The sequence below is a fragment of the Lolium rigidum genome, chromosome 6 (assembly GCF_022539505.1).
Source record: "Lolium rigidum isolate FL_2022 chromosome 6, APGP_CSIRO_Lrig_0.1, whole genome shotgun sequence".
Classification (NCBI taxonomy): domain Eukaryota; kingdom Viridiplantae; phylum Streptophyta; class Magnoliopsida; order Poales; family Poaceae; genus Lolium; species Lolium rigidum.
Window position 1 is genome coordinate 310,471,602 of NC_061513.1, and position 12,517 is coordinate 310,484,118.

General features: G+C 45.5%; 1 protein-coding gene and 1 non-coding gene across 2 annotated transcripts; one reads left to right on the forward strand and one right to left on the reverse strand.

Moving 5' to 3' along the window:
- The first annotated feature begins 7,584 nt into the window (after positions 1-7,584).
- LOC124665547 (3-isopropylmalate dehydrogenase 2, chloroplastic-like) lies at positions 7,585-10,548 on the forward strand. The gene is made up of 10 exons (XM_047202946.1): positions 7,585-7,706; positions 7,816-7,927; positions 8,216-8,291; positions 8,419-8,507; positions 8,765-8,851; positions 9,090-9,206; positions 9,293-9,400; positions 9,503-9,556; positions 9,680-9,832; positions 10,187-10,548. The coding sequence occupies exons 1-10, from the start codon at positions 7,600-7,602 to the stop codon at positions 10,247-10,249; spliced, it is 966 nt and encodes a 321-aa protein (XP_047058902.1). The 5' UTR covers positions 7,585-7,599; the 3' UTR covers positions 10,250-10,548.
- A 525-nt stretch (positions 10,549-11,073) lies between these two features.
- On the reverse strand, positions 11,074-11,160 carry TRNAY-GUA. The gene is given in 2 exon segments: positions 11,074-11,109; positions 11,124-11,160. It is a non-coding gene; the product is annotated as a tRNA-Tyr (tRNA).
- Positions 11,161-12,517: the final 1,357 nt, after the last annotated feature.

Below are 12,517 nucleotides of genomic sequence, written 5' to 3' on the forward strand. Positions count from 1 at the left end.
CCATGTGGCTCCTCTCCTGCCGGCGCCACCGACCCAGCCGACGTGGCCCCCTCGCCGCTGAGCCGGGTGCGCCCATCCGACGTGGCGGCATGTGTGGCGCCCCTCCCAACGGCGCCACACATGCCAACTTATATCAAGTTTTGGGTCGAAAACATCCAGGGGCTCCAGAACCTCTGGGACTTAGCCGTTTTGCGAGGCTCGATGTGTGGCGCCGACACCACGGGCGCCACACTAGCCTGTGTGGCGCGATGCCACGGGCGCCACACATCCACTTAAGTGTGGCGCCCGCGCCCGCGCCCGGCCCGACCCGGCCCAGCTTCTTCTCTCTGTTTCCTCTCTTCTCCCTGGAAACCGCCGCCGCCGCCCGACTCCCCTTCGTCCCCCCCCACCAAATCGACCAAGCAATCGTCAGATCAGGCCGGCCAAGTCCTTCCTCCTCCATTCCTCAAGGTATTCCCCTTCGATTCCCTCTGATTCGTCCACTATTGTTGGTGGATTTGGTAGATTTGGATATGAACCATTGATTTGGATATGAACCATTGATTTGGTGGAACCCTAGATATGTACCATTGATATGTTGGTGCAAGATTTTGGTGGATTTAGATATGAACCATTGATATGTTGTTCTTGACTATATTATGAAATTTTACATGTATGTGTTGAAATGGCTATGTATGTGTTGAAATGGATATGTAAGTGTTGAATGTGTATGTGTAGGAACCCTAGATATGTTAGTTGATTTGGATATGAACCCTAGATTTGGATATGTTGGTGGATTTGGATATGAACCCTAGATTTGGCTATGTAGATATAAAATGGTTATGTATGTGTTCAAATTCTATGTATGTATGTATTGAAATGTCTATTATTTGTGATGGAATAACTCATATTTTGGCTCATAATATGTTGATATAGAATGGCTCATAATATGTTGTATGTGTTGCTCATACATGTAGGATGGTGTGGCTTCTGGATGAAGAGTACGACAGGGTGCACCGGTCGTTCATATGACGGAGAAGGGAACGGATCTTCAACCTTTGAAGATTCGTTACCATGGCACATCGGATATACCGTATGACGAGAGGTACACGGAGTTCATCCGGCCTACCGGTCTTCTCCCGTTCATATCCCTTGTAAGCCGTGGGGGCCACTCATGAACCCCTCGGCACTCACCGCCCTTGTCGACCGGTGGAGGCCGGAGACTCACACCTTCCACTTGAGGGCCGGCGAGATGGCCCCTACTCTCCAGGATGTTTCCATGATCCTTGGACTACCTATTCAGGGCGAGCCACTGTGTATGAACACAGCTTCTGATGGGTGGCGCGAGCAGATGCAGGTGCTTATTGGCATGGCTCCTCCGCTGCCAACAGAACCAAAGAAGAGAGCTCCCGCCGGCGCGTCTTTCGAATGGATCAGGACTAACTTTGGAGAATGCCCGGAAGAGGCCGACGAGGACACTCGGAGGACGTACGCCCGCGTGTACTTATGGTACATGATTTCGAGGACTCTCTTTCCCGACGGTGGGGGAAGCTGGCCCATTGGTGTTGGTCGAAGGCGCTAACGGTGTTGGATAACCGTTGGAGTTGGGGAACAGCGGCACTTGCCTACCTCTACCGGCAGGTGATGATTTGCTATATGTACTATTTTCCTATAGTAGTGTGCTAGACAGAGTACTAACCAAATGTCTTACGTGCGCAGTTGGACGAAGCTTGTCGCAGAACTGGGAGCAGGACTGGGAGCGGCGGTATTGGTGGATGCATGCTCCTACTTTCCGTATGGAGCTGGGACCGCCTATCAGTTGGGCGGCCTAGGGTACTCAACGAGAGGCCATGGCCTCATTACCCTCACTTTCTGCGATCGGGAGCCCACTTGGGCATACCTTTGGGACAATGTCTCGGAGATGTCGGGCGATCCAAAGATCATGTACATGCGATGCACTATCGCGGAGTTGGACACTCTTACCGCTGAGCAGTGTAACCGATCACTCTTTTGCAATCCTAGTTTTCATTGATTCTACCGGCATGTTCTAAATTCCGAGATGTTTGTATGCTGCAGGTGGAATGGGAGCCATATGGTAGCTACTACCGTATTGGCGCGTCGATGACCGACCTCAACCACAAGTGCACGGAGGAGGCGCGGTTCGGCGTATGCGCTGCCCACTCATATGCATGTGGCTTGTTGAACACCACCAGCCGCAAAGAGTGATGAGACAAGCTTGGGCTGTATCGGGAGTGCCCACCGGTGTGGCAAGACACGGACAAGGCGCTTCATAGGTAAACTTCCGGAATCATGCGATGGAAGATTCTTGATAGAAGAGGTACAAACTAACTTGTTGATTCTTGCAGGCTTGATAGGCAGCGGCGGAGGAAGATCACAAATTGGCCGAGTCCATCATAGCGGCCACATCGCAGCGTTCCAACAGGTGTTTGGAAGCGGCACGGAATGCCGGCCCCGAGCGGATTGTGCCTCACAACTTCGCCGCTTTCAACAACTACCTCGAGTGGTTCCATGAGAACACGCGTATCGAGTTAGTTAAGCACGCGTATCCCGAGGAGATCTTGGACGACCCCATCCAGGTTCGATGAGGTTGGGCAAAGCCAGCACGACAGCATTTGCTCGCAGAGGGAGATCGACTTCTATTGCTTCCGAGCTGAACTTCGTGGTATTCTATTCTCTCACTAACTAGTACATCATCTACATTGCCATGTGAACGCTTCAATTGTGTATGCTATATTTGTCACAGCGGAAGGAGATCGAAAAAACAGCTGAGGAGTGCGAGGTTATGTGGGAGCAGAGCGGGAGAGATGACAAGCCTGTCCGACCGTTGCGATATTTCATTAAGGTATGATCACCAACTTTGAATGTACGATACTATGATGTGGTGGATTTGTAACCATGAACGGGATGACGCAGAACACTGCACGAAAGATGCGGCGGTTAGCCAGCTTGCTAGGTTGCCGGGAAGCCGAAATCGCTACATCTTCCTCTTCAGAAGAGCGGGAGGTATGGACTATTTTGTTGCTGTCAAACATGTTCTTACTAATTTCAACTTTGTAATCTCATGTGTTCGTGTCTGTGAAGATTCCTGAGGACGAGCTAATTCTGAGTCAAGCCATACTTCCAAAGCGTACCTCGAAGCAAGCCTCACGGTCAGCTTACCAGTTGAAGCCAAGGGGCAAGGGTCCAAACCGGTACACTCCGGAAGATTATGTCAACCGAGGAAAGAAGGTTGTCACTGAGGAGGACGAGGGGCCGCGGCGGAGATCAGCTTTGTCGAAGATGAGGAACGACGAGCCGTTCTCTTCGAGAGGAGGAGGAGGAGGATGAGGAGGAGGAGGAGGAGGAGGAGGAGCAGGAGCGAGGAGCAGCGGCAGGAGCGAGCAGCGGCAGCGGACGAAGAGGATGGCCGTCCGGAAGCAACCCGCGAGGACGGCACGTCGAGGACGCTACTAGGATGTGCCCACGTGTTGTTGTGAACTCTATATTCATAAGTATCGATTTGTGAACCCTATGTCATGTCGAACCATGGTCCGTAATGCTACTTGTTGTTTCAATCTACGTGCTCCAATGTGACCTATGAAGTGTTATATGTGTATGTCATGAAATTGCTACTTGTTGTGTCCAATGTTGTACTCGTAATCTGTTGGAGTTTGGTAGGATTTTTCATGTTTTTAACAAAAGTCAATGTGTGGCGCCCTTCCAAGCGGCGCCACAAGTGCTTGTGTGGCGCCCGTGGCATCGGCGCCACACATGCCAACTTATATCAACATTGGGTCGAAAACATCCAGGGGGCTCGGACGATAAGTCCTTAGCCGTTCTCGCGAGCCTCTATGTGTGGCGCCCGTGGAATCGGCGCCACATATGCTAGTGTGGCGCCGGTGGAGTCGGCGCCACACATCGAGCCTCGCAAAACGGCTAAGTCCCGCAGCATTTGTCTCACGGTATGGTTGGGCAATTCCAAGTGCATGTGTGGCGCCGTTGGGAGGGGCGCCACACATGCTGCCACGTCGGATGGGCGCACCGGCTCGGCGGCGAGGGGGCCACGTCGGCTGGGTCAGTGGCGCCGGCAGGAGGGGAGCCACATGTGCATGTGTGGCGCCCGTGGAAGGGGCGCCACACAAAAGGGTTAGATTGGTGAAATAGTTTCGCCGGAGGGTTAGTCTGTGCTTTTCTTTCACTTTTGGATTAATTTTGTGCAAATCGCCGGATGTGGGCAGCGAGCGGCAGGCGAATCCTGTTACCTTTGCAGGCGATTGGGTTCTGCAGGATGGGCCCACCGGAACAGCTTCAGACCCTTTTGACCGGGATCATACACAAAGGTGGCGTGCTCCCTCCGCTACCACTACAAGACAGATTATCACATTGTCAGCAAAAGACAGATTATCTCCATACGTAATTTTTGGGACTAAGATTTTGTAACTTCACTAAAAGATGCTTGGGTAGCTTGAAAATTAAAATAGATGAACACAAGAGAAAAATGTGGTTATGGGGAAAGTAGAATATCTGTGACAAGCACGTCTAGAAGCACAATAATTACAAGAAAATAACTTCATAAGGAAATCGGGGTCCTATGCGAAATTCTAAAATGGGACCTATCTTACTAGAATAATATAGCAAATGAACAATAATAATGTACATGTCTTAGACCGGTGTTTAAAGAATTAAACTATGGGTTCTAGATTATAAACATGCGGTAAAAAAACCAACCGAACCATTGGTTCGACCGAAGAAAAAAAAAGGTTTTGATACATTTGAACTATTGAGGTTTCGAAAATAAGGAGAACACTATGCCCATAAATACTTGTACATACGCACATTATGAGAAATGTACAATAACACCATTTATTTTATTGTCCAATTTGTATTTGGCATCTAAAATCAAACCAAAATAGTTTAACTTTTTAGGTTTGGAACAAATTCACTTAACAACTTTCTAAATCCGTATTTCCATATTTTAAACTTTAAGTTTTACTAAAATTTAGGCATTAAATAGATGAGAGTACACATCGTATCAGCACACATGCTCATGTTCACACGAACTATCATCATCCATCATCAAAGGCATATGTAAAAAACAAGAAAAAGCATCTAAAATCGCAAAGAAGAAAATTCATCCACGTTGCACAATTTCATGAGCATCACACCTCACCATTGTCGTCGCACGGTGGTGCACTCCCTCTATCCCCACTCATCCTCCATGGTCTCTCTAGGAATGATCTCTGGCCTTCTCATCCATCCCACTTGGATACATCATATCATGAGTCATGATCTTGTTTTCCTTGTGTATCCTATTGTCCATATCCCTATCTCCCTCTTGTTTCAAGTTCATCTTCTCGAGCGCATACATACGCTCCTCAAATGCAGTCTTGGGCACCTCGATGCCTATATACCGCCAATGTACTCCTACCACTTCAACATCGGCTTCATTGCCTCCAATTCATCCATGTGCGCCTTAACTTCTTCTTCTTAGCTAACTCCAACGGATCTTAGAGAGCCTTCTCGGCCATCACCTTCCTTATCATGATCATCTCATATAGCTATTTACCCATCTTAGCTTCTCTCTTTAGCCTCTTTTTGGCCCCTTTCTCCCCTCATGCCTACCTTAGCTTGATCCTCGAGTAGGACTCCTAATTCATCTTGCTTCTCCACGCTTGTCATCATCAACATAATCATGTTCTTGATGAAGATGAAGTGCAAACTCTTAGGCCCTGATTATTCCTCAACTCCCATTTGAGATGGCCCTTGGAAAACTCACAACAATATTATAGGGTGAATGCCTCGCCTCTAGACTTGGGTATTTGTTGGGACTTTCCCTAGGTGACATCTAGTGATTGAACTTGCACAATGGTTGCAACAAATATACATCAAATGAACATGACATGAGGGAAATCTCCTAATATATAGGCTGTGCTTCACCCGGTTGAGGCGATCCACTTGTTGAACACATGTTGGCCACAAGTTATATTTGTCCGAGATCATTGATCACTTGTTTGTGAGAGACTTGAGATTCCGGTGGAAGGATCTTGATATGAAATTTATTGCCAATATTTGGGGCTAGTCTAATCATTCCCTGCCACCGAATGTACCGCAAGTCTGCTAGAGTTGCTCTAACCTTGGTCGCTATAATACACCCACAAAAACTTGGCAGCCACACACACACACACACACGCACCCACGTGCGCACACACACAATAATGCTAGTAGTGAATCTGACGTAGTGGCACTGAGGAGGGAGCACAACCTATGTTCTCCGTGTGTTGTCTCCTACATCTACCGCCATGCTGGACAAGATGAGTAGTACCATATGTTCCTTGAGTTCGTCCCGACAGCTCTCACTCGCTCATCGAGATGACGAAAGATTTTGACGCGGTTGTCGTGTCATTGAGGAGACGATGGACCCTGACAATAAAATCACATGTGAAGAACCAAGCAATGTAGATCCCGATGCTCTGGACATTGCTGCGGGAGTACACTAATGCTAGTAGTGTTCTCAACCGGGAGAAGCCGATGATGATTCGGTCAGGCCGCACAATAGTCAATCTTTGGAAATTTTAGTTAGCCATGAATTACCTCATACACAATTATTTTGTAAATAATACTCTGCTTCGTGCCACTCCTCTGTCCTTTTACCCATACTTGCTCTCCCCATTAAAATTTGCTTTTCCACTAACCAAAGAGAGAGACTAGAGGCCGAGGATACATGTGCTGACTTATCTTGTTTGGAAAAAAAAAACGGTGTTAAAAAAAATTTAATGGTTCGGGATAGACTGCAATTTACAAGTTCAATTTACCAACTTCCGGTATTCAAAGGCCGAGGTTTTTTCTATTTTTGGCAATCAATACAACATATATTTATAGTAATAAATAGTACATGGTAGAAAATACACGAGCTGTCTCCAACAATTATAAAATAAACTCTACAAATATTTCACGTCTTCAAACGCTTTCTTCTTCCGAGACACAATCTTATCCTTTTATGAAAACGGCTACCAACGAATGTTTTTCATAATTTCAGTTTGAGCCGCGATGCCAAGACCGCGTGTACATGCTTAACCACTAAAGTAGTCAATCAACAACCAACACCAGGTTTGATTTAGCTAACTTTCATCGGTTTAAGAAGGTTTAAAAATTAAAGTGGACTTCACTCCACCAAAAAAACTTGGAACTTGGACTGTTACACTGAAGCTACTAACTTACTTGGGCCGAGTTCCACCGACGGATTAAATTCAGGCTAGGCCCAAGAGACGACGCGGCCACCTGGCAAGCACGATGGCTCAGCTCCAAGCGACACCACCCCAAACCCTATGCCACTCCCGCCGGCGGAGCGCCGGCCCGGCGGCGCGGCGTCCGATGGTGACTTTCCGGTGCTCGGCCTCGGCCCGGAGCAGCTACAGCATCACTCTGCTCCCGGGCGACGGCATTGGCCCGGAGGTTGTCGACGTCGCTAAGAACGTCCTCTTCGTCGCCGGTGCCAAAGAAGGCAAGCGAGCTAAGCTGAACCCTGCGCCGTCCAGCGCTCTGAGCTCCGATTAGTAGCAGGATGATGATGACCCATTGTTTTTCTCTCGCGCCCCAGGCGTCGAGCTCCGCTTCCAGGAGATGCTGATGGGCGGCGCGGCTCTGGACGCGGTCGGGGTGCCGCTCCCCGACGAAACGCTCGCGGCGGCGCGAGCCTCGGACGGCATACTTCTCGGCGCGATAGGAGGGTGAGTGAAACGATCTGTTAATAAATGGGATTGAATCTTGGTTGGGCTCAGAATCGGTGATGGCTCATTTGTGTTTTTCAGTAATTGGATGTCATGCTGCATTTTGCAGGTATAAATGGGATACCAATGAGAAGCATCTCAAGCCCGAGACCGGGCTGCTCGATATCCGTGCGGGGCTTGGTGTGTTCGCCAATCTGCGGCCAGTCACGGTGTTTCCGCAGGTATATGGATATCTCCTTTGAGTTTCAATGCTTTTCACTTACGCGCCATGCTTTACCCGACAACACTGCCTTTTGTAATTTAGATAACTATAATTGGCTAATATGATCTATAGCACTTAGTTTCAACCAAGGCCAGGCATCAAAGCGTCTCCTGTTTCTGGTAATCTTTACTAGGAGTTCATAGTTTAAATGACAAAATACGAGCAAATGAAGTCATAACTGCAAGATTTGGGATGGATGGACTTGTTTGTTTTAATTTTTGCTGGTTATATACTAACACTTTTTTAGTTAGTAGATGCATCTCCTTTGAAGAAAGATATAGCTGAAGGAGTTGACATCATGGTTGTTAGAGAGCTTACTGGAGGTATTGTTGACGAAATTACGATGAACCATGGATGGTTGTTCCTTTTTCCTTGCTGATTTATGTATTGCTAGGTGCATTGTGATAAAACTTGAAATTTCTACTGTTATTCTGTTATTTTGTGTTGCAGGAATCTACTTTGGCAGACCTAGAGGTTTTGGTACCAATGATAACGGAGAGGAAACTGGCTTTAACACTGAAATATATTCAGTTTCTGAGGTGACTGCAGTGTTCATCAAATATTTCAACCATCCCTTGATAAACTATTTTTTCATTGTGTGATAGTTCTTGCTGTCCCCAAAGGAATAAGCATGATTAGAGCTGCTGACTGTTTTTATTTCGCTGTTACTTTCCTCTATGTTGTCAGACAGTATTTCCAGGAAGAATTTGTTTAATCAATTAAGACGATTTGTTTGATACCATTTTTACTGAGTAGTATATTAAGAACTAACAATAGGTTGAATGACTATCCCCAGATTGATCGTATTGCACGGGTTGCATTTGAGGTTGCCCGCAAGAGAGGAGGGAAACTATGTTCCGTGGACAAAGCGAATGTGCTCGAGGTACTTGATTATATGAATCCCAAATATGTTCTTGATTTGTTCGAATTGTAAGAAATTGGAACTGATCCATGGAGTTATATTTGAGACACCATGATTTTAATGTTTTTGTAACTATTTTGAACTGATCCATCGACTATGACCTATCTCTCTGCTGGTGCTGCTGTAGTCTTCAGAGTAGTTCTGATTTCTTCATTCAACTCATAGCCGATGATATCATTTTACTCTAATATTATTGTAGGCATCTATGCTTTGGAGGAAGCGGGTAACTGCAATAGCTTCCGAATTCCCTGATGTTGAGCTCTCACACATGTACGTTGATAATGCTGCAATGCAGCTTGTTAGGAATCCTAAGCAGGTGTGTTTCTTTGTATGTAATTTATTTCACGTGAGTTGAGTAGTATGAGAATGTGCCGACCTTCTGAATCTTCTGTATCATCACAGTTTGACACAATTGTGACAAACAATATATTTGGTGACATATTATCGGACGAAGCATCAATGATCACAGGAAGCATTGGAATGCTCTCGTCTGCTAGTGTTGGTGAATCGGTGAGGCCCTTCAATGTTCTCTCAACTCCGTTTTAAGTTTCTAGCAAAGCTCTGCTGAAAATACTGGAAGAAAGTGCTTAAGAATCTTCTTTTCCTTTGCAGGGACCAGGTCTATTTGAACCTATTCATGGCTCTGCTCCTGACATTGCTGGGCAGGTTATTATAGCTTCTAATTTCAGAGCATTTTTGTGTGTAGAAACTAGAACAATCCTTAGTACATATATTTTTGTGCAACTCTGTTTTGAAAAATTGCTTCCTCCAACTATTTATTAAGTGCAGGACAAGGCAAACCCAATAGCTACAATTCTTAGTGGAGCGATGCTGTTGAAATATGGCCTTGGTGCCGAAAATGCTGCAAAGAGGATTGAAACCGCTGTCGAACAGACATTGGACAATGGGTTCCGAACTGGGGACATATACTCTCATGGAACGGTAAGATTAGAGATTTTGTAACATTGTCAATGGATATCATGTCCACATTTAATAATTGCTAGATTTATGTTTATGGGAAAGTTCAGTGTATACTTGCGACTTTGTATGTTTCTGCCAAACAAATAATTAAACCCTACTTACATTGTAAGTATGGACTTGTCTGCTTAAATATCATGCACTTGGATTGGTTGATTGACAGAAAGGACACCAAGTCTTTGATCCTCTGGTTCATGCCATGTCAAACATCTGACCCATGAGCTCTCACTATGGAGTACTCATTAGCAAACACCACTACTTTAGTTATATCTGGTTTCCTCTTCTTTTGAAATTTACGTGGTAACATTCTCATTGCAGACATTGGTTGGATGTAAGCGAATGGGAATGGAAGTCTTGAAGGCTCTGGAGTCGCAGGAGTAAACTGGTGGCCCCGATGGGTAGAAGCCTGCCTTATGGGATGGTAGAAAGCATGCCAAGATCCGAACCAGCCATAGACCAAACTTGTGTGCTTTTTATTTTTATTGTCGTAGTTCGGCGGCGAACACAAGCGCATGTCTTGTGGTTTTTTCCCTTTTGTTGCTTGCTTGTTGGACAGATCTGAAGGACCAGTGATTAAATCTTTACCTAGATGAAAAATATGGTTGGGGTTTGTGGCATTGGCATGGGCTTGGTTGAATCACACTGAAATGCAAAAGTTCGCATAATCTGTGGATTGTCAATCCTGTCGTATCTTTTTTTTTTAAAGAATTATGGCACTTCTTACCACCAGAGGTAAGAAGTTTGATATCCTGCACCACCACCTGTCCACCCTGATATGACTCATGTCCACCCTAGTAGCATGAAGCCGATGAACAAGAGAGAGGCAATCAGATGACACAATGATCCTGTATTCCTGTCGAAGCCTCTTCGGTCTAAAGGGAAACAGCGTGGTGCACCGCCAGGGTTTAGTAAGTTCAGGCGTCGTGATCATTGTGCCAATTCCCATACCTTCAGGCGGCGGAGACCAACAAAAGGATGAAAAGGTGGTCTCACGACTAGAAGAGGGATCAGGTTTAAAAAGATGCTTTGCTCGGCTACACTGTGAGAATTCTTCATTGCTTTCACCATTACGTGTATTTTGAGCTAGCCAGAGGTGCAAAATGGCGGCAGTAAGAACTGTTTTTCCCTGTCAGTCGATGCCAGGACCAATAAGAAATTCGAAGCGGAAATTGCCCAAAAAGGAAGCAAAAATATAGAAAAAGTGCTCCGACCTGCCGGATTCGAACCAGCGACCTAAGGATTTAATCTGCACACACTACAGTCCTCCGCTCTACCAACTGAGCTAAGGTCGGATTGTGTTATTAGATTGGTCCTATTTATACTTAATTATAGAATAGATATCCAGTAGGGAGAGTCCATTAAGGCTGGACTGATCGCACAAAGGCGAAGGAAACCAGTCGCCCCGATCCAGGAGTTTGTTAGGATATATCAACATCCGTATATAAAGAAAACCCTCGCAGCTCCAGAGCCCCGTCCCAGGAAGCCATTGTAACCGCCGCCCGATCTGCGCCGAAATCCAGGTCTCTCCTCTTCCGCTCCCTAGAGGCTTTCAACTTCTGTAAGAGTTATTTGCGTTCTTCGTAAGCCAATTTGTTTTAACCTATCTGTTTGAGGATTCTGCCCTTAGTTCTTGACCTCTTTGATCAATACACATCTCTCCACTATGCCTTAGTAATATTACTTGCAGACGACATAGGAGAGAAGAGGAAGGTGGAGAGCTATGGGAAATTCTGGAAGTAGAGGTATGTTTGCCAATCCTGAAGTACATCACTACATCTCATATAAACAATAGTCAGATGTAATTTTGAACAATTCCTTCTCAAGCAAACTCAGGTTATAAGTATGAGATTGTATCTCTGAACTGAAGCAATCTCTGATGACAAATATGAGATTGAAGAAGCACTTATCACCATCGTGTTTATTAATTAGCGTGGCTGACTAGCTACCTATGCACGTGTTGAATATAGCACTCCCCTTTGTTTCTTGGTCTCAGTGCTTATTGATTAGAATAGATAGTAGAGGCTATTCATATCTGAGTAAAGAGTGTGCCTTTTGTATTCATGTACTCCTGATTGGTGACATGACTAACTACTGTAATAGATTAATGGTCACTTCTCACAAATAACTGTAGTATATTCAGTATTTTCATTCATATAATCAGAACATAGAGAACTACTCTGCAGCATTACATTCCCCCCCCCCCCCCCTTGACCCTGGTAGATATTGTAAACAGTTTATCTGGAACCACAACGTGCACATAATTCCCACATAGCACATTCCCCCTTTTCTTCTCTGTTATGTACTTACGAGTTATGCACTTGACCAAATTTCAGCTCCTCCACGGCTAGGGAAGACCTATGTTCCAGATTTTAAATGGAAGATTCATGACTTCTCGGCGCTGCTTGAGACGAAAGCTACATCAGCGAAATCTGCTCCTTTTGACCTCTCAGGTTATAAGTGGTACGCATCACAATTGCAACTCTAAACCTGAACCTTGCTGTTGCTGTGTTGTCTTCATTAGTTTAAAGCCAGCCTCTACTCGAGGTTTCCGTTTAAAGAAGAACTTTACAAAATTAGCTTATTATATTGTATAAATAACTTATATAGTTTGTGTAGAACTTAAATAAAGTAATAAGCATTTATCCATAT